Source organism: Falco rusticolus, chromosome 10 (genome assembly GCF_015220075.1).
Source record: "Falco rusticolus isolate bFalRus1 chromosome 10, bFalRus1.pri, whole genome shotgun sequence".
Taxonomy (NCBI): domain Eukaryota; kingdom Metazoa; phylum Chordata; class Aves; order Falconiformes; family Falconidae; genus Falco; species Falco rusticolus.
The window spans coordinates 3,039,361-3,063,800 of NC_051196.1; the positions used below are offsets into that span (position 1 = coordinate 3,039,361).

At 40.3% G+C, this 24,440-nt stretch overlaps 1 protein-coding gene across 10 annotated transcripts in view; it reads left to right on the plus strand.

Annotated features, from left to right (window-relative positions):
* Nucleotides 1-24,440, plus strand: part of CHID1 (chitinase domain containing 1) — a 127,462-nt gene that overhangs the window by 32,626 nt on the left and 70,396 nt on the right. For all 10 annotated transcript variants that reach the window (XM_037402936.1, XM_037402939.1, XM_037402935.1 and 7 more), the window contains one exon: nucleotides 21,977-22,078. In XM_037402936.1, the coding sequence (XP_037258833.1) occupies nucleotides 21,977-22,078 (102 nt within the window). The remainder of the gene's footprint in view (nucleotides 1-21,976; nucleotides 22,079-24,440) is intronic.

Here is a 24,440-nt window from a genome sequence, read left to right on the forward strand (position 1 = left end):
CTTCTGTTCTCCATGGCCATTAAAAGATGGAGACTGGCTTGGCAATAACATCTGCCAGCTCCTGCAGCACTTGGGGGTGCATCCCATTGGGGCCTGTGGATTTCTGCGTGTCAGGTTTGCTGAAGTGATCTCTAACCTAATCCTTTCTCCAGACTCTCTCTTGCCTCCAGGGTCCGGGAAACCAGAGGGCTAGCCTTAGCAGTGACGGCTGAAGCCAAGAAGGCATTCAGTAACTCTACTTTCTCCATGTCCTTTGTCATCAGTGCACCCACCTCATTCAGCAGCAGGTCCACATTTTCCCTAGTCATCCTTTTCCTGCTGATACATTTGAAGAAGCCCTTCTTGTTGACCTTGACATCCCTCACCAGATTTGATTCCAAACAGACTTTAGCGTTCCTCATTGCCTCCCTGCATGTTCTGACCATACCCCTATATTCCCCTTAAGTGTACTGTCCCTTTTTCTACATCCTGTTAGTTTCTTTCTTCTGTTTGAGGTTTGCCAGAAGCTCCTTGTTCAACCATGCAGGCCTCCTGCCTGCTTTGCTTGGTTTCCTACTCCTGGGAATGCACATAGATTGAGGTTGGAGGAAGTGATGCTTGAATACTAGCCAGCTGTCTTGGACCCCCTGCCTTCTAGAGTCCTAACCCATGGGATTTTTCCAAGTAGGTTGTTGAAGAGGCCAAAGTTAGCTCTCCTGAAGTCCAGGGTTGCAATCCTACCTGTTGCTCTGCTTCCTCCATGCAGGGTCCTGAACTCCACCATCTCATGGTCACGGCAGCCAAGGCTGCCCCCAACACCTTCATATCCTCAACAGCTTTTCTTTGTGAAGACAAGGTCAAAGAGCACACCTCACCTCCTTGGCTTCTCCACCATCTGTGTCAAAAAGTTATCGTCAATGCTCTCCAGGAATTCATTTGAAAGAACATCACTAACACTTTTGTTCCCTGCTGTCCTGAGAAAGAGCAAAGGCAGACAAAAATCTCTCAGGAGCTGTAGATAAGATGTTGTCTTCACAGGGATTCTGGATCTAGCCGTGGCTGCGTAACCATGGCTTTTCTGGTATTTGTAGCTTCTTACAGACATAAGACATATGGTGTGACTGTGTTAAGGACCAGCTTGGTATATGCAGGTTTATTAAAAGTTGTCAATTTTGCTAAAGGTGGTGTTAAATAACTCTGTATATACAGACAGGTTGTTAGTGGTCACTGTTCTTGGGCTTTTATTGTTCCCTGAAGTATAATCCTTTGCGCAAAGTAGCAATAAGAGAATAGCGTTGGGTGTGTCACTCCATAATACAGCACTGCCCTTTACTTGCATTTTGATGGTTACGATATGGACCAAGCAGTTTGTCCTGTGTGATAGCTATCCTTTTAAAACACCTGTCTTTGGTTACAAGAGAGTAAACCACTCCTTAAATAGCAGATGATTCTTTTTTTCTTCAAGTTGTATGGAATCTGTAAATGAGGAAAAGTAATATCTGGAGTAAACTCAGTTGTTGAGGCGAGCAGCTCTGGTGTCAGCACAATCAGCGTGCTCCAGTGTGGTGCACAGGGTGTTACCCAAACCAGAGGAAGCTCAGGGGAGCCAAGAGTGCTGGCAGGAACCCGCAGCTCACACCGTAGCAGCCGAGGAGAGCTGGGCTAGGCCAGGAGCATGGTGGCCAAGCCCCTGGGCAGCATGAGTGGCCTGGGAGGACAAACAGGGCCTGGCACAGCAGTTTGTATGGAAGGTGCACGGGAAGGGAGCAGTGGTATCCACCTGGTAGAAAGCTGGGACATCTCTAAGCTCTGCACGCACCCTGACTGACACAGCTTCCCAGCCATGCTCGGGTTGCAGGCTGTGCCCCTCTTATGCCAGTAGCAGACAGCAGCCTTGAGCACGGCTGTGGGAGTGCGCCTGCGTCCTGTTTAGGGGCCTGGTCGACAGAGTCCCTTGGGAGACAGTCCTGAAGGGCCAAGGGGTCCAGGAAGGCTGGACATCCCTCAAAAAGTGAATCTTAAAGGCACAGGAGTGGGCCGTCCCCATGTGCCGAAAGGCGAGCTAGTGGGGAAGAAGGCTGGCCTGGATGAACAGAGAGCTTTGGCTGGAACTCAGGAAAAAAATGTTTATGACCTTTGGAAGGAGGGGCAGGCAATGCAGGAGGACTGCAAGGATGTTGTGAGGTTATGCAGGGGGAAAATTAGCAGGGCCAAAGCCCAGCTAGAACTTAATCTGGCTACTGCAGTACAAGACAATAAAAATGTTTCTATAAATACATCAAACCCAAAGGTGGGCTAAGGATAATCTGCATCCTTTATTGGATGCAGGGGGGAAACACAGTGACAGAGGCTGAGGAAAAGGCTGAAGGCACTTAATGCCTCCCTTGCCTCAGTGTTTAATAGTAAGCCCAGTCTTATGAGGAGCGGCTGAGGGAACAGAGCTTGTGTATTCTGCAGAAAAGGAGGCTGAGGGGAGACCTCAGCTGTCTGCATCTACTGAAAGGAGGTTGCAGTGAGGTGGGTGTTCATCTCTTTTCCCAGATAAGAAGTGATAGGACAAGAGGAAATGGCCTCAAGTTGTGCCAGGGGAGGTTTAGACGGGATATTAGGCAAAATTTTCTCACTGAAGGGATGGTCAAGCATTGGAACAGGCTGCCCAGTCACCATCCCTGAAGGTGTTTAAAAGCTGTGTAGATGTGGTGCTTAGGAACATGGTTTAGTGGTGAACTTGGCAGTGTTAGGTTTACAGTTGGACCTGGTGGTTTTAAAGGTCTTTTCCAACCTACGTGATTCTATGAAATATCTCAACTTACTTGATATGCCATTGAGAACTCTTTTGGGGTCTTTTTCAAGGAAGATCACATTTAAGATACTAAAAGTTTGTTTTATCGTACCCTGAATATATGGTGAAGCTCCAAAGAAGCACTGGTTACTTTGTCACTGTTAGGAGTTTCAGAATTATAGATGAAAAGCCTGTTAAAGTAGTGATTACTGCATTTCTGGGGGAAAAAAAAATTAAAATATCTGCTTAAAACCTCCGAAACTTTGGAGTTTTGTATGTGTCAATCATAATTAAAATGCATGGAAGACAGTTTTAAAACCAGATTTTTTTCAATTGTTTAAGAAGCCTCAGGTAACACAAGGCAGCTTTATGCTTTAGTAATTTTATCAAATCTAGCATGGTAATGCTAGATGTATATTAGACCTTGGTCCTTGGTTTAAGTAATAATATGTATAATAGCTGCTGTTCTTACCTGTGTCTTAATAATACAATGCTTACAATATTAATTAATAATACATTACAATACTTCACAAATACAACTCTTTCCAGTACAAAGCAGAGGCCATTGAGCAGTGTGTTTTCATTTAACTTTATGGGACATGGTCTTTGGGATTATTAGAAAGAATGAAGCACATTGTAAACAAATCATTGGAGCTATCAGTGTCCTCATGGAAGTTTTCAAAAATACCACTACTGGTAGATTGCATACAATTTAGCTAGAAGAATTCATTATCTTCTGGCCAGTTTCTGATACTGTATATCAAAGTAGTACTTAAATTTAAAAAACCCCGCATGTTTTTTTAAAGGTGCGCTTAACCGCACAGTTTCACATCTGGCAGAAGGATGAAGAACTAGTGGAAATACGAAGTATGGTTCCTCATCTCTAAAACAAAAGCTCTCAGTATGAATTTGGTGTAAGCGCTGGCTTTCTTAAAATAGTGAGCTCTGCAGATGTGCAACTTTTGGACTAGGATGTTATTTCGGTGGCATGCATCAGCAAACATTGTATGGAATAAATAAACCAAAGTCTGTTAATGACTTTATAGGGTCGTATTTTCTAGCCCTTGGATTGTTCTTTGGAGACTCTCTAGATCTCCTACAGCTTCCTTAATAGATGGTTCCCTGAACAATGTATCTATAGGCACAGCTCTTAGTTTTTTCAGGAAGAAATATATGTCCATATGTATAGAGCAGAATGTATAGGACAGCACAGATATTTGTGTGGCAGATGCCTGGCAGGTCTAGTATATTCTGAATACATTAGACCAGTTATATATGCAGTATAAAAATCAGTCTTTGCTGATCTTCTGCAGAGATTGCTGGACCTCTAAAATCTGGGCCAGAGAAGTGGTAGGGCAATGTATTTCGTATGAAAGTGACCTAAAACATTTTCCTAAAACAGTATAAGGCTAGTGGATTGTTTTTAGGTTTGTGGAAGATACCAGGTTGGTAAGTAAACTTTTAACAGGAGCTGATCAGATCTTGAAGTTATTCTAGAAACATTAAAAACTAGCTGGGACTTATGCCGTGAGATTAAGTAAAGGCAGATATAAATTACGATTTTAAAGAGGGAGAAGGAAAACATGGAAATGCCTGGAAACTTTCTGAGCAGACCTGTGTGAGAAGATGATCAGACAGTTTCAAAATGCCGAGGCAACAGTGCTGTGAGATGTAGGGAAAGGGACACTTTTTATTTTGAGATGATTGACTGAGAACTTTCAAGGTGACAAAAGGTTATTAATTATTCTGGTCTTTGTGCTAGGCAGGTCTCATGGAAAACTGAGTCTGGGGTGCTATATTTATAAGAGAATGTAGCAAGATAAGAGTGTTTAGAGGAAAGCAAGAAAAATGCGTAGAAATATAGATAATGTCTCCTTTGAGGAAAGTTTGAAGAATTCAGTATATTAAAAAGAGGACAAATTGCCAGGAGACACAGTAAGTCTTAAAATGTGTCAACAGTGGCTAAATAAGTGACAGTGATACATTGGTCTTTACATCAGCTTGGAAGAAAAGGATAAAAATTATCATAGTTCATGATAGAGTGTTCTTAGGTTGAACACGAGAAAAAGAGTAATGTCAGATGGCAAGACACTGGAGAAACACCTAGAAAAATTTTGATATCTTCATATGCATTTTGAACTTGATACATATCTAAGTAGCAGGTGATGCACAACTGTGCAAGGATGAAATGGAGAGCAGCCTTTATTAATTTCTTTGGATGGTAGAATCAACGTTCCATAGATGCCTGTTCAGTAGAAGAGTGCAAAGAAGCAGAGCTGAGCCAGTGAAAGAAGATAAAAGAGTTGTTGTGAAACTTTCTTCCTCTGTCGCAGGAACAAATCAAACATTCACAAATACACCTTCCTCCTGTTTCTCTTGAAGAGCTGTGGGCAGCATCTTGTGCAGGGAACACACCTGAGACTCAAAGGCTTTCTTTGTTGAGCCTCCCTACTAAAGTTTTAGGTAAGCTAGAAATCTAGAGAAGGGATTTAAAAAGGGTAGGTGGGGCAGACATAGCAAAGGAATGGAGAGAGCTGAAGATACTTGTCAGGTGTTAGCATTCTGTTATTGAGACTTTATAAGCTTGCTTTTAGCCTCTGAATTTAAATGACAGGTAAACATTTCCATAATGTCTAAAACACTAAGAGGCCCATACTGTTAAATTTATAAACTTATGTGAGTTTTCATGAGTTGCCTAAAACTGGTAAAACATGCCTATGACAAAACGCTTTCTGTCAGATACTGTGCTGGCTCTTTTCTCCTTGCCTTGAAAAGTTTGCCACATATGTATGTGAAGCACAGCAACACTGAAAATGTGTTTCTGCTTCCTGTCCATTCTCAGCTAAGTCCAGTTACATCCCAGCCATAATTTGTAACTGCTGCTTCTTACTGTGGCTGATCTCTTGTTTGATGGGGAAAAAGGAAGTTGAAAATCATAGCACTTCTTACATTTCAAACAGTCTGAAGTCTTAAGATTTGGTAATTGATTTTGGTTATGCTGAGGTTAAGTGTTCTTGACAGTATATTTTTTTCAAAGTGATGAAAAGTTGCTGGAAGAGAGTATTTTTGGTTTACATGTACATTATGAGACAAAGGACTTCAAGAAAAAATGAAAATATCTGAAGGGCCATTACTGTATCACTGTTTTTACAGTTGGCAGATTATAAAGCCTTGACAGTGTTTCACTGTGATTCAGCAATTTTCCTCATTTCAGCCTCAAAAGTGTTTTTGATTTAAGCCATTAAAGAGAATGCATTTTATGTTAAAATGGTGCTTAGTACTACTTTGAAAATCTTCATTGTAGTATGCTCATTGTTCTAGGAGCTGGATCTGTTGACATTCCTGAACAAGGTCAGAAGGAATATTCTGTACTGGTTTTGCTTTAGTTTTGTAGTAGTGGGGGCAGAGAGTAGACAAGATTGATTCTAAATTACTGTAGTTTTGTCATGAAAAGACTAGTTGTCTTGGTAGCTTTGAAATGGCATTTTTTGTTTATTGAACATTAGGGTTTGCTATAGTGAGATGTGAATATATGGACCTAAAGACCTAGCTTCTTTTAGGAGATCACTGGGGAAAAACAAGAGGCAGTTAACAGATTCCTATTTAGTGTCATGCTGTTTAGGCAGAGTTATTCCAAAATTGGTAGAAAGCTGGACAAGTATTTAGTCTTTTCTAAAAACATATCACTGAAATCCTTCCAGGACTGTATGGGGGCTGTAAAGGTTAAAGTATACTGATCCTTTCTTTAGGAAGGAAGAAATTGTATTTGCAGGAAAAAAAGATGTTATCTTGTTAAAAAGAGTTCTTTTAGTGGAGTAGAAAGTGAAGAGAAGACTTTTCTGGAGAAACTGTGAAGCTTTTTCTAGTGTCTCTGCTGTTTATGAAGAGAGATTTATGTAGCAGGGTTTTCTTCCTTTAGACTGCTAGCTGACTGTTCAGAATAGGTGGATGTTTCTTCGTGTTTTTCATTTGCTGTAAGAATCAGCTGTTTCTTAGGTTTTATGGATCAAGATCCACCTTTGTATTAGGGGGAATCCTAGAACTGTTCTGTATTTTGTCAGCAGGTATGTAACAATGGATTTGGGGAACAGACACCCTGTAGCATTGTGAAGTGATTTATCTTTTTAAAATGTTCTTGCTAAAGTTCAGGTTTTTACTATCTTTGTTACACTAAACTTAGTATGATCTCTTAAGATGAATATAAGAAAATGGTTGAACAATATGCATTTTCTCTCTGAACTTTAAAAGAAAGCCAGACAACTGCATTAATGAAAGTCACTCATTAAGCAGGTGGAAGCAGAGATGGCTGAAAAGTAGAATTTCCAATTTGTGCCAAAAACATCCTGCAAAGCAGAAGTTTTGATATTCAGGTTCTTCAGCTTACTCTACTGTAATGCTGTTTTATTACCTCTTTGTTCTTAAGAGAGTTTGCAAAATACTTCTCTGCTAGGCACGGGTCTTGCTCACAACTTGTTACTTGCTTGTGAAACATGTGCAGTGAAATCTGTAGCTGTGCATGTCTTTTGTTTTTAACTTTTTTAGATTCTAGGCTTTGAAAAGAGCATTTTAAAGCTACTGCAGTCTTGGCAAATAATCCATATCAAATTTGTCTGTCTTTATTGGCTTCTTGAGATGCACAGCAGTAGTGCAGCTGCTTTCATCTGAAAGCTGCAGGAGCCCAAACCACTTCGCTCTCTTCAGATATTTGAATATAATGTATGTTCCTCATTCAAAATACAGCAAGCATCCCTAACTTTGGATGTTTATATTTGCATATGTAAGAGTAAAAAAACCCCCAAACCTACAGCCTCTCTCCCTGTTATTAAAGCTTCTCTAGGTCCATAATGTCAGCATATTCAAATCTCTAAATTTCCACTTCTCCAAAAGCAACATTTTTACCTACTCAGTTTATTCTTGCTGCAAAAACATTGTGGATGTAAAGGACTGTCTTAAGTAGCTTCAGCTCTTTCTTTCCAGAGTTTCTATGCAATGAAAATTAATGAAAGTCTTCATTACTGTTATCCAGTAGCGGTAGATACCAGCTTAGTTTTGCTACCGTGCTGCTTGGGAAAGATTGGCAGCAGGGCAGACAACTTGTCCCTCCTTTTACTTTGTACTGTCATGTTCTTTTCTTCCTCACCTATAAATACACAGACATACTTTGCTGAAAAGTAAGAAGAATACATGATAGAAAATTGCTTGTTGACCTCACGGTGGCCCAGCTCAGCTGATGCCACAATTGGCCAGTGTTTTGCATATATGATAAAGGAAACGGGTGTTTTAGTCTCTTAGAGTCGATTATGAATGGGTACTTGTAATTATTAGGGTAATCGGTGTCTTTCACCAGGAGTCTGACATCTTCACAAGTTGCTGCAGATTCAGTTGCCTTGCCATTACTTTGTGTATAAAGAATGATGTTTGTGGGTTCACTGTGCTGGTATACATGCACTGTTTTCCTTAGAAGCATTTCTAGCAAGTAGTATTTATGATACAGAATATGCAAGTAAATAACGGTAATTTTTATGATAATATATGGTAAACAAATTCAAATATATTATATACAGCTTTTAAGATGTCTCTGTTTTTTGAGTGAAATGGGAACTGTCACTTACTTTAAACATTCTCAGACAGGATTATACAGCAAAATGTAAAGCCTTGAAATTTTGTAAGTAAATGCCAGGGACCAAACCAACAGGAAATTGCTTGTTTCAGATGAAGTTTTAAATTATCAGATTATGTCAAGTGAAACCATACTAGAAAAACAGCTTCATAGAGTGGTGCTTATTAAGTAGAATTCTGTTTTACCAGTACCTACACCTTATGAAAGGTTAAAAAGTTTGTGAAAAACCTACCCATAATAATCTTAGTTTGTTGGAATCGATAATACTATTGCTGCACTTTTCTGATCTTCTACACGTCTGATTATCTTCCTTATTTTTCCTTCTGATTTGATAAATGAAGTCACATAAAAGCAAGCAATTCTAAAAATGATCAGTGTGTATTCACTGAGGCTTAGCTAGTATATACACCAAGTATGCTTTCTTATGCTCTCTGTTGCTAATAAAGAAATTTGATGCTGAAAGACAATCTTTTTGGGCAAGTATTTTACAGAAAATGGGACATGGGAAGGAAAACCTGAAAACTATGATTGTACACAGTTTCCTGTTTGTTGTGCCTGGTTGATGACAACACATTGTCCTCCATTATTCCTGTAGTTGTCCATCTTCCTGTGATTATCCTAAAAAAAAAATGCACTGTCAGGAATATGGAGAGTACAGTTACATATCAAGAGATTTTGAAATCGGGTTCTGTGCATAAAACTCAGCACAGCATAAAGCGTAGAAATGACTCTTAAGTGGGCTGTCCAGGCTAGCTGACTGGCATAATAGTTTTTTATTGCATACTAGAGAACCTGTAAAATATGAATGACTTGGATGACAAGACACAGATTGAGACATGAGTTTATGTTGAGGGGAGCAGAAAACTGGGCAGGAAATGACTACTGACTGCTTCTGAGTAACCGTTATTGAGAAAGCTTAATAACCTCTTCAAATTACAGTAATACTATTGAATTGTACTCAGAGTCATACTGTTGGGCTCGTGAGTTTTGTTTCTTCCCTGTATAAAGGCTTGAAATATACATCTGTCAGTCACATCTCTTGTTAGACACAATCCTGTTAGCTATAGTAAACCTGGATGCTTGTTAAGGGCTCTAAACTACATATATTTCCCTTACCAATGACCTGCCTGTTTTTGCTGCTATTTATTTGGCTCAGTACAGCATGGCTCTGGCTGTGGCCATGCAAGGCTCAACACATTTTATATATATTCAGAAAGGACTTGAGAGGAACAAAACTATTCTTAGAAATGGCTTTTTAAAGACTATGCCTTGCTACATAGAATTAATGCAGCCACGGTCTGACTACACTGACACCTGCTGAAGCAGGTGTACACATCAGTTTTTGAATTCCCGCTAGGGAGAATTGTTAAAATAATCTGTAGGTCAACCAACAACGGTCAAAGAGAAGGAAGAGTGAAATGTATTCCTCATCATGTCTGGCGTTTGTGGCTCTACCAATTCTGAGCCAGCTGCTGCAGAGCAATTACTGCGTAAGTTTCAGTGTGAAGCTGGAAAACTTTCCAAAAAAAAAAAAAAAAGAAAAGAAAAAAACCCAAAATGATGAGCATTTTAATCTTTGCAAGGAGGAATTAAGCCTACATTTGATGTGTTAGGGTTTTTAGATTAGGCTCATATGCTCCAGGGTACAAGCTTGTTTTGCGTGATGTTCTGCTATTGGAGCGTGGCTTGCCTGGGCATTAAGCCCTGGCATGAAAGGCACTAGAGTAGTTAGGAAATTAAGAGAACCAAATGGTGACACAGTGGATGTTCATTTATGCATAGTCTTGCTTAAATGACTCTTCTGAAGAGGCTGAAGCAACATAACAGAAACAGCGCTAAAGAAGAGCCGTTAACCTCCCCAAAAATGGAAGCAGTAAATACAATGACAGGTATCAAAAGAAACTTTCTTCTTTGCTATTCACATTGTCTGGTTTTGGCGAACAGGTGAGTTTCTTTTGTTGGCTTAAGAATTTCATATAAAAATTCATAAGTAACTTGAAAAATACAGTGTAAGTGGTGCAGACTGGTCTGCCAGCATGCGTCAGCTCTGAGGACAGCACTTCTCAGGCTCATTTGTCCCTAGGTGTCTGCTGGGTTTTCATGCTTTCTTTTCAGGATATATAATTCTTGGCATGTTTCTCCTTCTTGACTTCTGTTACTGGTTTAAACCAGATGGGCCACAGGTAATTAGTTTGGCTTCATGAAAACTGTGTAGGCTACTCCATGACAAGAACAGATCCCATGTTTCTCCCTGTTTGGAGAGCAAGTACTGCAAAGGCAACAGCTGGGATGGGATATGTATATTAAGGAAGAGTGCCAGCCCTCAATGTTCTGCAAAAAATTCATTTGATACATAAATACCATTTTGTTTCCTGATGAAAATACAGCAAGTTTTTACTTGTCAGTCTGTTATCATTTACAGTCCCTTAGTGATGCGAAGCACTCGTATTGTGTGGAGTAACCACTCCCAGCTCTTCTGCATTGTAAGCCTGTAGCACTCTGTTACAATTTTCTTGTTTGTCAAACTAGCTAGGTTTTGTTGTTGTTTCTTAAATGCCTATCCTAATCTAATCTCAGAATTTGGTAAAGAGATCTTTGCCATTAAGAAAACTTGAATGTGGTAATGCTAAATAAAATCAATCAGATTTATGTTTTTAGGATGCACTTGGTAGAGAATGATTTATTTTAAATTTTGATCTTTTCTGTGGACAACTGACAGATAACCCTTATGCTATTTGAATGCATCTGAATTTTACCATTCTTACAATGAAATTAGTGCAGCAGCCAAAGACAGTGCACAGGCAGGCTTGCAGTTTTTTATTTCTGAATTTAAGCTACTGTTCTGAATAGTAGAAATAGTATGGAAGGTGCGTCATCCTAAGGCAAAATAAACTACATGACTTTTGATAGAAGTTTACCTAACAAGCTCTTAAAATGTACCAGTGAATATTGTTAGAGTGCTCCCAGACTACCTGCACCATTAGAAGGTTCTCCCTAATGTCTAGCACAGGCTTGCTAAAGTAATTACCTTGGGATATTCAGGCTATTCCAACTCGTTATAAACGATCTGCTAAATTGTCATGTTTCCATTAAAATGCCCCTTTTTTTCACTTGCTCATTCTTTCTTAATTTTTATCTGCTGGGATGATATTTCTCTGATTTATTAACAATAAGGTGTAGTCTTTCATATTGCGTGACCAAAACGTGATTTGGAGATGTTAAGAATGTGTGGGTTAGTTGGAAGGGGAAGGAATCTCCTGCTTCTGTCTCTGCATTCATCTGTCCCAACACTTTTAGCGTGTGGAACTGGGAGAGTGTTCTAGAATAGAACCAAGATGAAAAGCCATGACTGGTAGAGTGTATGTGAGCAGTGGTGATATGCTGGTTTTATGGAGTTACCTTTCAGTTTGATTTTTATTTCTATTTTAAGAGAAATTGTATGCAGTTCTTCAGTGCTTGCAACTTTTTGTCCTTAGAAAGGAAATAGAGGAAAAAAGAATAATCCTGTATTACAAACGCTTGTGAATGTATTTGAATACTAAGCGTGCGTGTTTTCTGAAATGCTTAATGAGTAACATGCATCTCTGTAAAAACCTTGATACATTGTCTGCAAGGATGTGCTCGCTGAGGGAGAGAGGTCAGAGGTGGAGATCATGCTGTGCTTCTATCAACTGCATGGAATTCAGTCCCCTCTGTGTAGTAAATCTATTTTCATCTGCCTGAGAATCTCTTTTTTTGACTAATTCAGTATGGTCGTCGTCTTTTTTTTTGACAGCAAGGATTAGATCTATAATTATTGTTTATGGCTTTGAACAGTGGTATCGTGTCAAGGTCCTGTTGTTAACTTGCCTGTTTCATCCCATACTATTGCAGACAGACCTTAATTCTATTTTTAGCATAATTTCTGAGGTAACAAGGTGTCTGTAAGCTTTATCTCTTCTGTTCTTCATCTCTCTGGAAAAGCTTTTTTAGCATTTGACCAGTTTCAAACAAAATTGACACAGACATGGAATTTTAATGGTCAGGTCCCTGCCACTTCATGAAAATAGAGAGCTGGATAGACAAAGATGACGCATCTTTTTTCCCAAGACCCAGCAGTGAAAGGGCATTGTAAATAGAACACCTATAAGACACCAGAGAATCTGATCGCAAAACATCCACAGAAACCAGGATCGATGTGTAACTGTTTTCTAAACACTTGAGAGTGGAGATTTACTTCAGTGATCTGTCATCCTTACAGACTTTTGGAGAACCTAAAAAGAGGTGGGGTAGTTGCAAAACTGCCAAGAGGATTTTTCCTGAAAAGAAAATTGTTTCAGATTTAACTTGTTTATACCTTTGACCACTTCATTATCAATTCCTATAATTGTGTGATGTACAGGGTAGAGATTTTAGCTCTTCCTCCTGTTTGCTAAAAACCAGACTGGCTGCAGGAAGAGACAATGAATTTTTATTCAGTGATTGTGCGTTAACTGAATTCAATGTTCTGTGTTCATAAAATGCAGTAGCATTGTACTTTAATGCTCATAACTGCAAGGAGCTATGAAAACCAATAATATCTCATGGTGAAGAAAGATGGGAGAAGCAAAGATCTGCAAACAGTTGCTTTACAGAAAAAAAACCAGGATTATACACAACAAGAAAATTAAGTCATTACCAAGAAGATGATTTCTGAAATAGATACATACAGGGAACAGAAAATCAATCAGATTTTCCATTGTGAAGGACTACTCAAAGACATGAGTATACAGAAAACTTGTCTTTTGTAAGGGAGGGAGAAGGTGGTAACCAAACAGAAATACAGTTTTTCTTACTTCATTTTGAGAGTAATCATAGTGAGACAACAAGTAATTGAGAATGTAGATTCATTTGAAAGTAAATGAAAGTGGCTTGCATGGTTGAAGTATTTTTCCCAGTCTTTCTTTACGAAAGACTACAAAGTCAAAACCTCATAGAAATACTTATCAGTAAAACACTAATGGGAATTTTGATACATATGACCATTGCTGTTTGGAAGATTCAGGTAGTAGGCATTCTAGGCTATGAAGCAAACTCCCCTGCAGTTATTTTAGATGTGAGAGGACAGAATGGTAGGAAGGGACTGTGAAATTCTAAGCTGTGTATACAGAATTACCAACAGGTGACTTTGCCTAAGTCAGTTGTCCCTATAATGGTTGCTTTATATACATACAGCAGTGTGACTTTGGGAAACACTGACAAATTGTCAGGAATGTGTGCAAATGAGACCTGTGCTCTCAGGGGAATAGCTATTCCTCTTTCACTGTGTTGTCTAGCAGAAATTTGGGTCAGGAGTCTACAAATGGAAAGAGTAAGTCTCTCGACAAAGTAAAGGAGCGCCTTAGTCAAGTCAAAAGTGTCATAGCTAAGAATGGGAAGAAATTAGGACTGGGTCATGTAAACAAGGCTTCAGTAGGAAAGTCAAGATTTTATCCAAGAAAATGCATCTCTTCAAAGCGTGTGGTGGAAGCTACATCACGTCTCAAGAAAATGGGCTGGTCTAAAGCAAAAGTGTTGATGTGTCTCAGGGACAGCTGTTCTCTGTACAAGAAAAGGGCTGTGACACTTACTAGAAATATTTCTGTGTCTTAAACATTATGTGCAAACTGTATAGAGTGCTTTTTCTCTCAGTAACTCAGTGGTTCCCTACAAAGGGACAAGAAAGATAGAACATTTTCAGTTGGAAGGAACCTACAACAATCATCTAGTCCAGCTGTTTGATCGCTTCAGGGCTGACCAAAAGTTATTGTTAAGGGTGTTATTGAAATGCCTCTTAAACACTGACGGGCATGGGGCATCCACCACCTCTCTGGGAAGCCTGTTCTGGGGTTTGACCACCCTGTTGGTAAAGAAATGCTTCCTCATGTCCAGTCCAAACCTCCCGTGCCACAGCTTTGAACCATTTCTGTCACTGGATCCCAGGGAGAAGAGCTCAGTGCCCCCCTCTCCACCGCCCCTCCTCAGGAAGCTGGAGGGAGCAATGAGGTGGCTCCTCAGCCTCCTTTTCTCCAGACTAGGCAAACACCACGTCCTTAGCCGCTTCTCAGAGGACATTCCTTCCAGCCCTGTCACCGGCTTTGTTGCCCTCCTCTGGGTGCATTCAGGGACCTTAAACTGCGGGGCCCAGAACTGCACGCTGTCCTCGGGGTGAGGCCGCACCGACGCTGGATGCAGCAGGATGCCCACCTCTTCGGACCGGCTGGTTCTACCGTGTTTGACGCACCACGGGGTTCGGTTTGCCCCCCTGGCTACCAGGGCTCACTGCTGGCTCATCGTGAGCCTGCTGTCAATTAGCACAAGCACCTGGGATACACATCATGATGGGCGTTTTATCCAGACCACAGCTGAAATGGATGATTTGTGGTATATATAGAATCAGAGGTATGTTTTACTGCAGTTAGTGCCATAAATTGATCTGTGGTGAATTTCTCTTCATGGAGGAACTTTTACAGTCCATATAGATGCAAATTTTGCTGAGGTTAGATGGCCATTTCCAAACCTGAACAGTTGAGGGTTTTGCTAGTATTTAATAAGTTTCAGAGTTAACTATATTGAACGCTGATACCAGAATCATGTAGGAATGCGAGTACATTTGAGCAGGATGTTAAGGAAACTGAATGACATTTGCTTAAGGTATATTAAGGTTAGAAACATACAAATGCAAATATTATATGAAGTGTCTGGCTCTTAGAACAGCAATAAAAAGCGTTTAGTATAAGCTGACTTAAAAAGACTATCCTGTTCTGCTTAAATTTATTCCTTGAATCCAAATTGTTCGGTATTTATTGTGCACGTTGCATAATTTCAGTGTATTTTTAGGCCAGTAGGAGCAGGTTTCTTTAAACAGCTTTCTTTTGTATTGAAATGTTCAATTTCACTCTTTTAATGAGTACATTTGTTGGACACAAAATGAGATGTGATTTTTGAACTGTGTCCTATGGTGAACTCAAAGGTAAAGTAAATGAAGCGGTTCAGAGTTCAGGGTTAATTCTATGCAAAGAGATTTTTCAGATATATTAAATCATTTGCTTTTCGGATTATTCACATTCAGACACCTGACTTGTGCTCTTTCACATTTATGATGTTGATAGTGAACAGATAAAATCACCAAGGGTTTAGTTATCTGACAATTTAATAACGAGCTGTCTTTAGTATTTATGTTGTATGGTGCTGATAAGTGATTATGAAGTTTCTGCCACTTCACTGAGTATTTTGGAAACGGTGTTCAAGGCTTAGAAGAATGACAAGGAAACTTCTGTTCTTCTGGACTTTGCATGTTCTGTGCAAAGCCTCTTGACTTTCTCTGTGCTGGTTTTCTCAATGATGTAATCAGTAGAACATACCTGCCCTTCAGTTACATTTATGATTAAATACCAGAATGATTTGAAAACCTCAAATGAGTTGCATAATAGCTGTTGAAAAATACGTAGTTTTAATCTTTGAGTGCCAATTTTCTTGACTCAGCAATTCTCAAGGCATGGATCGAATAGCCTTTGGTTTTTGCTCCAGTGGACAGTTTCCTGAAGTGCTTGTCTAGAGTAGAATTGACTGGCGGTGCTGCTAGAGCTGGTGCGTGGTGCTTGCTTTCTGTGAAGAGTTGTGGTGTTTTAACGCTACCCATGAATGGACAAAGCATTTTCATTGCTGCTGGGTTTGTTCCAAGTTGGAAATTAATGACCTTGCTCCTCAGATGGCATTCCATTGTAGTGGAAGTAGTTCAGTTATAAGCTTGTTTTGAAGAAAATGACAACGATACCCATTTTAACCAAAGTGTGGGGTTTATTTTTGTTTTGTTTTTTGGGTTTTTTTGGGTTTTTGTTTTTGTTGTGTTGATGGTTTTGGGTTTTTTTCATATTACTTGACAGTATATATGAAAATGGACGTATAGGGTTATATTTGAGGTTAGATGGCCATTTCCAAACCTGAACAGTTGAGGGTTTTGCTAGTATTTACTAAGTTTCAGAGTTAACTGTATTGAATGCTGATATCAGAGTCATGTAGGAATGCGAGTACATTTGAGCAGGATGTTAAGGAAACTGAATGACATTTATATATAAAATATATATATTCTATATATATATATATTTACTGTTATACATAACAGATTTTATAATTATATATATCATTAAATATTGTATGATATGCATATACTATAACATATTTGGTTTTATATAATATATAACAAATTATAATATAATGGCACACGTTATAATATATATTATATAGATAAAATTATAGATGTTATATAATATATATGTAAACATATAAAATATATAAAAATATATATATTAAATGTACAGATTTCATTAAAGTACTACCCAGCTTAATCTATAAAGCGATCCAACTTGCCCTAATATCTAATACACATTATAATTACTTTTTTATGCTTTCCCTGCATGAGTAATCACAATCAATTTACTGAAAATGCTGGAGTTTGCGTTGGGGAATTATTTTGCCTACAGACATCTGAGTTGCCATGACATTATTTCAAAGATGTCTTTCATTTTCTTTTTTCTTGTAAAACAGCTGTAGTTTGCAATTGCGGTAAATGACAAGCAGATAACTATCCAAAAACTGAGGTCCACCAATACATTCCAGAAGTGAAGATTGTTTTAATTTGTTAAAATCCTGGAAGAAGAGGGATGGGATTTCTCCTTATTATAAGTAGATTACTGGTTCTGAAAACTTGAGACTTTCAGGATATCACTATGCTTTATATGCTGGATTATGTAGCTGTAATCTGTATGTCTGGTCAGGTTCATTGACCTGACTTGCAAATATCATTCATACTTTGCTCCCTTATTGCATGACAGGCATGTTAAATGATTTAATGTGCCCCACTCTGTAACCTGTATTCTGTTGAGCTCTTTCCTAATGTGCTGGAACAGAAAGTGTCCTTGCAAACTGATAAATGAATGCTGTTATGCTCTGGTGATCCACTCAGCACATATTGTTGGATGGAGAATTTGCACACTGATCCAAAAGTGATAAGGGTCAAAATAAGTGATTTTTTCAGTTTATTACTTGCATCTGTCACTAAAGCACCTTTTTGGTTTTTACATTTAGGATGGAACGTGAGGGGTTTTAATCATGGAATCATCATAGAATGGTTTGGGCTGGAAAGAAACTTAAAGATTATCTAGTTCCAACCTCCCTGCTATGGGCAGGGGCACCTTCCGCTAGAGCAGGTTGCTCCAAGACACATCCAGGCTGGTCCTGAACACTTCCAGGGATGGCGCATCCACAGCTTCTCTGGGCAACCTGCTCCACAGTGTCTCGCCACCCTTACAGTAAAGAATTTCTTCCTAATATCTAATCTAAATCTACCCTCTTTTCAGTTTAAAGCCGTTCCCCCTTGTCTTACCTCTACATGCTCTACTAAGAAGTCCCTCTCTGGCTTTATAGTAGGCGCTTTTTAGGTAGTGGAAGGCCACAATAAGGTCTCTCCAGAGCCTTCTCTTCTCTAGGCTGAACAACCCAACTCTCTCAGCCTGTCCTCAAAGGAGAGGTGCTTGCTGGATCTTCTTTGTGGCCTCCTCTCAACTCGCTACAGCAGGTCCATGTCCTTCTTATGCTGGGGGCTCCAGAGCTGAATGCAGTACTGCAGGTGGGGTCTCATGAGGCAGAGTGGGAGAATCACCTCCTTCGATGTACTGGCTACACTTCTTTTTACTCAGCCCAGGATTCAATGGGCTTTCTGGGCTGCAAGTACACATTGTCAGGCCATGTTGAGCTTTGTGTCTACAAGCACCCCAAAGTCCTTCTCCTCAGGACTGCTTTCAATCCATTCTCTGCCCAGCCTGTACTGATTTTGGTGGTTGCCCCATCCCAGGTGCAGAACCTTGCACTTGGCCTTGTTGGACTTCCTGAGGTTCGTTTGGGCCCACCGCTCAAGTATGTTAAGGTCCCTCTGGATGGCATCTCTTCCATCCAGTGTGACAACCGCACCACACAGCTTGGTGTCATTGGCAGACTTGCTGAGGGTGCACTTGATCCCACTGTCCATCTCGCCAACAAAGATGTTGAACAGCACTGGTCCTAGTGTGGACCCCTGAGGAATGCCACATGTCACCAGTCTCTACTTGGACATTGAGCCGTTGACTACAACTCTCTGAGTGTGACCATCCAGCCAATTCCTTATCCGCTGAGTGTCCATCCATCAAATCTATGTCTGTCCAGTTTAGAGACAAGGATGTTACGTGGGACAGTGTCAAAAGCTCTGCACAGGTCTAGGTAGATGACATCAGTCACTCTTTCCTTGATCCATCAACCCTGTAACCCTGTTGTGAAAGGCTACCAAATTTGTCAAGCATGATTTGCTCTTAGTGAAGCCATGTTGGCTGTCACCAATTACTCCTTATTTTCCAAGTGCTTATAGTATCCAGGAGGATCTGCTCCACGATCTTGCCAGGCACTGAGGTGAGACTGACTGGCCTTTAGTTTCCCAGGTCTTCCTTATTTCTCTTTTTAAAAATGGGGGTTACGTTTCCACTTTTCAAGTCTGTGGGAACTTCACCAGACTGCCACGACTTCTCAAATGTGATGGATAGTGGCTTAGCCACTTCATCTGCCAGGTCCCTCAGGATGCACAGGTGCATCTTAGCAGGTCCCATGGACTTGTGCACCTTAAGGTTCCTTAGATGGTCTCAAATCTGATCTCCTATAGCGAGTGTTCTTCATTTTCTCAGTCCCTGTCTTTGCCTTCAGTGACTTGGGTGATATGGCTGGAGCTCTTGCTGGTGAAGACCAAGGTGAAAAATTTAGAGTACCTCAGCCTTCTCCATGTCCCAGGTACCCAAGTGTCCTGTTCCCATCTGGCGAGGGCCCGCTTATTGCCTAGTCTTCCTTTTATCACTGATGTACCTGTAGAAGCTTTTCTTGTTGCCCTTGACATCCCTGGCCAGATTTTATTCTGTCAGGGCTTAGCTTTCCTAACCTGATCCCTGGCTTCTCGAGACAGTTTCTCTGTATTCTTCCCAGGCTACTTGTTCTTTCTTCCACCCCCATAGGCTTCCTTTTTGTGTTTTATTTTGTCCAAGAGCAACTTGTTCATCCATGCAGGCCTCCTGGCTTTTTTGCCCAACTTCCTCTTTGTTGGGATGCATCGCTCCTGAGCTTGGAGGAGGTGATCCTGGAATATTAACCAGCTTTCTTGGGTGCCTCTTCCCTCCAAGGCTCTATCCCACAGTACTCTACCAAGCAGATACCTGAAGAGGTCAAAGTCAGCTCTTCTGAAGTCCAGGGTAGCAACCTTGATGCATGCCCTCTTTGCTCCCCTAAGGATCTTGAATTCCGCCATTTTCTGGTCACTGTAGCTAAGGCTGCCCTTGAAATTCACATTCCCTACCAGCCTCTCCTTGTTGGTGAGAACAAGATTCAGCATGGCACCTCTCCTTGTTGGCCTCTCTATCACTTGAAGAAGGAAGTTATTGTCAATGCATTTCAAGAACCTTCTGGACTGCCTGTGCCCTGCTCTGTTGTCTCTCCAACAGGTATCAGGGTGGCTGAAGTCCCCCATGAGGACCAGGGCTTGTGAATGTGAGGTGGGTCCTCTCCGTCTGTAGAGGGCTTCATCTACTTGGTCATCCTGGTCAGATGGCCTGTAGCAGACCCCCACTATCATGTCACCTGTCCCTGCCCCTGCCCACCCTTTAATCCTGACTCATAAGTTCTTGGTCTGCTCCTCATCCATCCCCAGGTGGAGCTCCATGCACTCCAGCTGGTTGCTGACATAGAGGGCCATATCCTCTCCTCTTTTCCCCTGCCTGTCCTTCCTAAAGAGCTTGTATCTTTCCATTCCAACACTCCTGTCACAAGAGTCATCCCACCATGTCTCTGTGATGCTAATCAGATTGTAGCCCTGTAGGTGTGTGTGCGTGTCTCTAACTCTTCTTGTTTATCTCCCAAGCTACGTGCATTTGCATAGAGGCATTTCAGTTGGGCCCCCATTGAACCTGATTTACTGGCTGGAGCAGCTGGATTTCCCTTGTGCTGCTCTTCAGGTGCTCTCCTGCTGCCCTGGGATTCCTCTCTGGGCTCTCGGCACGCCTTGCTGGCATTGGCACCAAACTGGGAGGAGTGGAATGGATTGAGGTTCTCCCCGGCAACTTTAGTTTAAAGCCATCTTAGTGTGTACCTTGTCCAGACAGGGGTTGTCTACTAATTTCTAGATAAAGCAACATCTTCTGATATTACTGGGAAGGTCTGAATTCTTCAGTCTCTCTCCTCTGCTCTCTAGAGGAATCTTGTATGTCATCTAAGTCTGCATCTTGAATGGCAGAGGTGCACCACAGACTTTGTGACTGTTAAACCACCTTTTTTCTTCTTCTTCTTTTTGTTTTCTTTTATAATGTTCCCCTATGTACTCTGTTCTCTTAGGCTATTTAGGACAATATGCTGCTTCTCTATCTGTCTGTCTCATCTTAACATGCTTCAGAGCCCTCTGGCTGAGGACATGGTTCCCCTGGCAGCAGCTCCTCCTTTTTAGTTCAGTCCCATTTTGCAATGTGATTGTGGCTGCCTTATGTTCCCTGCTGTGCTATGTGGGCTGCTAGTTTGAAGTTACAAATTCTCTTTGAAACAGATTCAATGTTTTCAGGCATCTCATGTGCATTAATTGTTTCTGAGATGAATGGTTGAAGGAAGTCAGTAGTCTCTATGAGTCCAAAACTGTCAAAAATACATCCCCTCGCCCATGATGCTAAGGTAGGTATTAACCCAGTGCTAGATTTTGTAAATCAAGAATAAGCAAAAAATGGGGAAGTAAGAGTTGTGTTCCATATTTCATGCAAAGATATGCAGAAGTGCAGAAGGCATAACCAGACTTTTGCCTAAAGGTTGTAGAATGGATTTCTCCCCCTGGCCCGCCCACCCCCCCACCCCCACCCCCCCCAAAAAAAAAAAAAAAAGGCAAGTAAAGAATGTGGGGGGTTTTGTCTACAGAAAAGAGGTTTGTGTAGTCTTTTGCTAAAAGCAGGCAGTTTATTGGCCTTCTGCTCTTTAGGACTTTTTTGAAAGGGAGTGGAAAGAAACTGAAGTGTTTTTCACTAGTGAGAGAAAATTGCTTAAGTACAGTACAAGACAAAATTACCATTGTTTTTGAGATTAATAAAAAAAATTACCTTTTGTTTATGTTTTTGTATCAACAGCTGCACCCATCCATTTATTTAAGTATGGCTTAGATAACTTAGCTTTATAAGCATCAAAAACAGTTTGACAGGCTAAGCAATTAAAGGTTTTGTAAAAGCTTTTAGAGTTCAGTTGATTGCTACCTAAGGCAATTTGATTAGTCCACAGCCCTCATAATCACTATTGTGTAGCCATGCTGGAAGTGCTTATTTAGTAAGTATGCTATGGAAGTCTGATTCTTCCCACTGGCAACAAAAGTAGCATTGAATATTTTTTTGTTCTTAGGCATTTATTATAAGAATGGCACTGAAATATCTGGGTTTTGCCACCTCAGAATGAAAGATTTTTCTTACCTGATCAAATGATATGAAACCCAAAGAAGAGAATAAGCCAGGTTATTGTAGTAATTTATCTCTTTCTGTTGTTTTTGTTTTGCTTTGTTTTAAAAGGACTAACCGGCCGGGAATGTTCACAAAGAAAGAATTTGATCAGTTGGCATCAGCAGTAGACAGCTTCAGTCTCATGACATACGACTATTCAACACCACAACGGTAAGACTCCATCTAACATCAGAAAAAGATTGCTGAAGGAATAGATTCCCAGCTAAGTCACTGTTAAATCTACAGTATAAGTTCATTTTTTTAGTAAAGTGGGTAGTTTGTTTTAACTGTATCAGATACTAAAGTTTTGGATTTGTAATTAGGATAGGTGATATTTGAACAAGCCAGTAACTCAGGACATTGTTTAACAGCAGTGTATATTTGGCAGCCAGGTATTGTGACAGGCTTCATACTCAAACTAAAAAATTATTCTTTTACTAGTTCCTTGACGCTTACTCTTTTCCAGGCCAGGTTCTTTTTAGTTATTTAGCACAGATCTGCAGGTTAGGTACATGAATAATCCAGAACGTGCCATTCTTGAAAAAATTAGCTTTAAAGTTACAATTGACAATTCATTTGCTTCACCCTGAGGCAGCAGGCTGCCTTTTGGCAGCACTGCTAATGTGGACACGCGCAGATATGTTTTTCCATTTTTCCACTAGTCTCTCCCTTGTACCGGTGTAGCTGCTTGTGCAGCAGTTCATCAAACCAGATCAGGGAGCTGATCTGACTGAAAAATAACACAAACCCCCACTCTTGGACATGAATATTCATTTTCAGGAACTTAATAGTTTTAACTGTGTGAAAGTAGAACAGCAATGTAGTTGAGATGTCCTTGAACTCTACGGAGACTATGTTACTGTTCTCCAAAAGCATGGTTCGTTTAATCTCCGGATTACAGGTAAGGATATACTTTTGGAATTCCTGGGAGATTCTGTGTATTGCTTCAAGGTGGCTGTCCAGAGTTAATATTTGTGGTAAACTGGCAGATTTAGAAAAGCTATCTTTTTTTGTGTTTGTTACATCACTAGAACTTTTGTCACCTGTAGTATATTGGCATTTTGATAATGTCTAGACAGGTTTAACAGAAAGGAACTTTTGTCTTTTCTGAAAAGATTTTATATATCTCCTTCCTATCTCTCCCCAGGTCTGTCTGCATCTTCAAGCCTAGCAACCTAGGGGAGTAGGTGAAGTAGGCTAGTGAACATGCGCAGTAAGGCATACTGAAGTTACAACAGTAATTACAGTATTTTGTTACTCTCTTGCTGGAATATGCAGTGTAGAGGTATCCAGTTTAGCTTTCCTCTAGGTAGATCTGATGTCTATGAAGATGAGGCGCTAAGGGCTTTTGTGCAGGCTATACAAACCCATCTGGAACCCTGAATGCATTTTGAAATACTGTGCCATAGACCACATCTTCCCTGTGTATCAAAGCAGCACCATGCTTTATGCCATGTTAAAATCACAGGTTCTTTTATGGTACAGTCACATTACACAGTGCTTTCAGTCGTGCTTTAAGTTGCTTAGACCTGTTGTGGAGCTGCTAATCTTTTTTACTTGAGAGGAGGAGGAGAAGCATTCTTCAGTGCACACCTATTGTATCTGAAATATAGTTTCTGAGATGTAATGCTTTTAGTCTGAGGAAGGATTTTATGAGAAGAATTCAAATCTCTTTCTCTTGCATTTGCTTTGATTGGTCTGAGTATATGAAATATAAGAAATACATAGGTTTTCCTCACAAAATTTTTGCCTTTAAATATGAATACCATTTCCAGCAACATTCCTGTACTGTATTAGCACACTCAGTTTTAATGGCACAGATATCCCAACGGCTTTGAGACAGATAATTAGTAGGGAGTAGAAGATACTGACATTTGTAAGACTAGAGTGTGCTTTTCCTTTTATCATGTTAGTGTTTGTCATAAAGCCTGCTCCTTGAGATAGGAATGAAATGAGCTGATGAAATATATCCTGATGCTATATGTATGACAATTCAGTAACTCCATGTATTAATGCTCTACTCTTTTTCTTGATGTAGCTTTTTGTTAGGTAATTGCCTATTTAGGGTTTTATCCATAAATAAGTGGTAAGCAATCATTGAAACCTGTCTTGCTTACCAGTCACTGATTTTAGAGTTCTTTCTGAAAGTAAATGGTGGATTTTGTCCCAATACGTTGTGCCAGTTTATAGTAAAAACATCAAGGATGGTATTGAAAAATGACTGAAGTCCTATGAGTTTTGAATTAACTGTCAGGCCCGGTGACTGAGAAAATGTTCTAGGTGGAAACCTTTTATTGCCCACTGTGAGAAGTTTTGTGTCCCTTCACCTTAGAGGTGAAACACGAAGTCAAGAGTGGGGCAAGCACGTTTTGTGCATCAGTACTTCAAGACACTGAAGAATGTGCATTTAACCTTCATAGCGCTGTAGGTTAACCTTCACTGATTTTTGTGTGCTGTAGTTTGCTCTTCACAATTACACTAGTCAAAAAGACAGGGCTGGGAATGTGTACATTTTCTGACAACCTGTTTGATT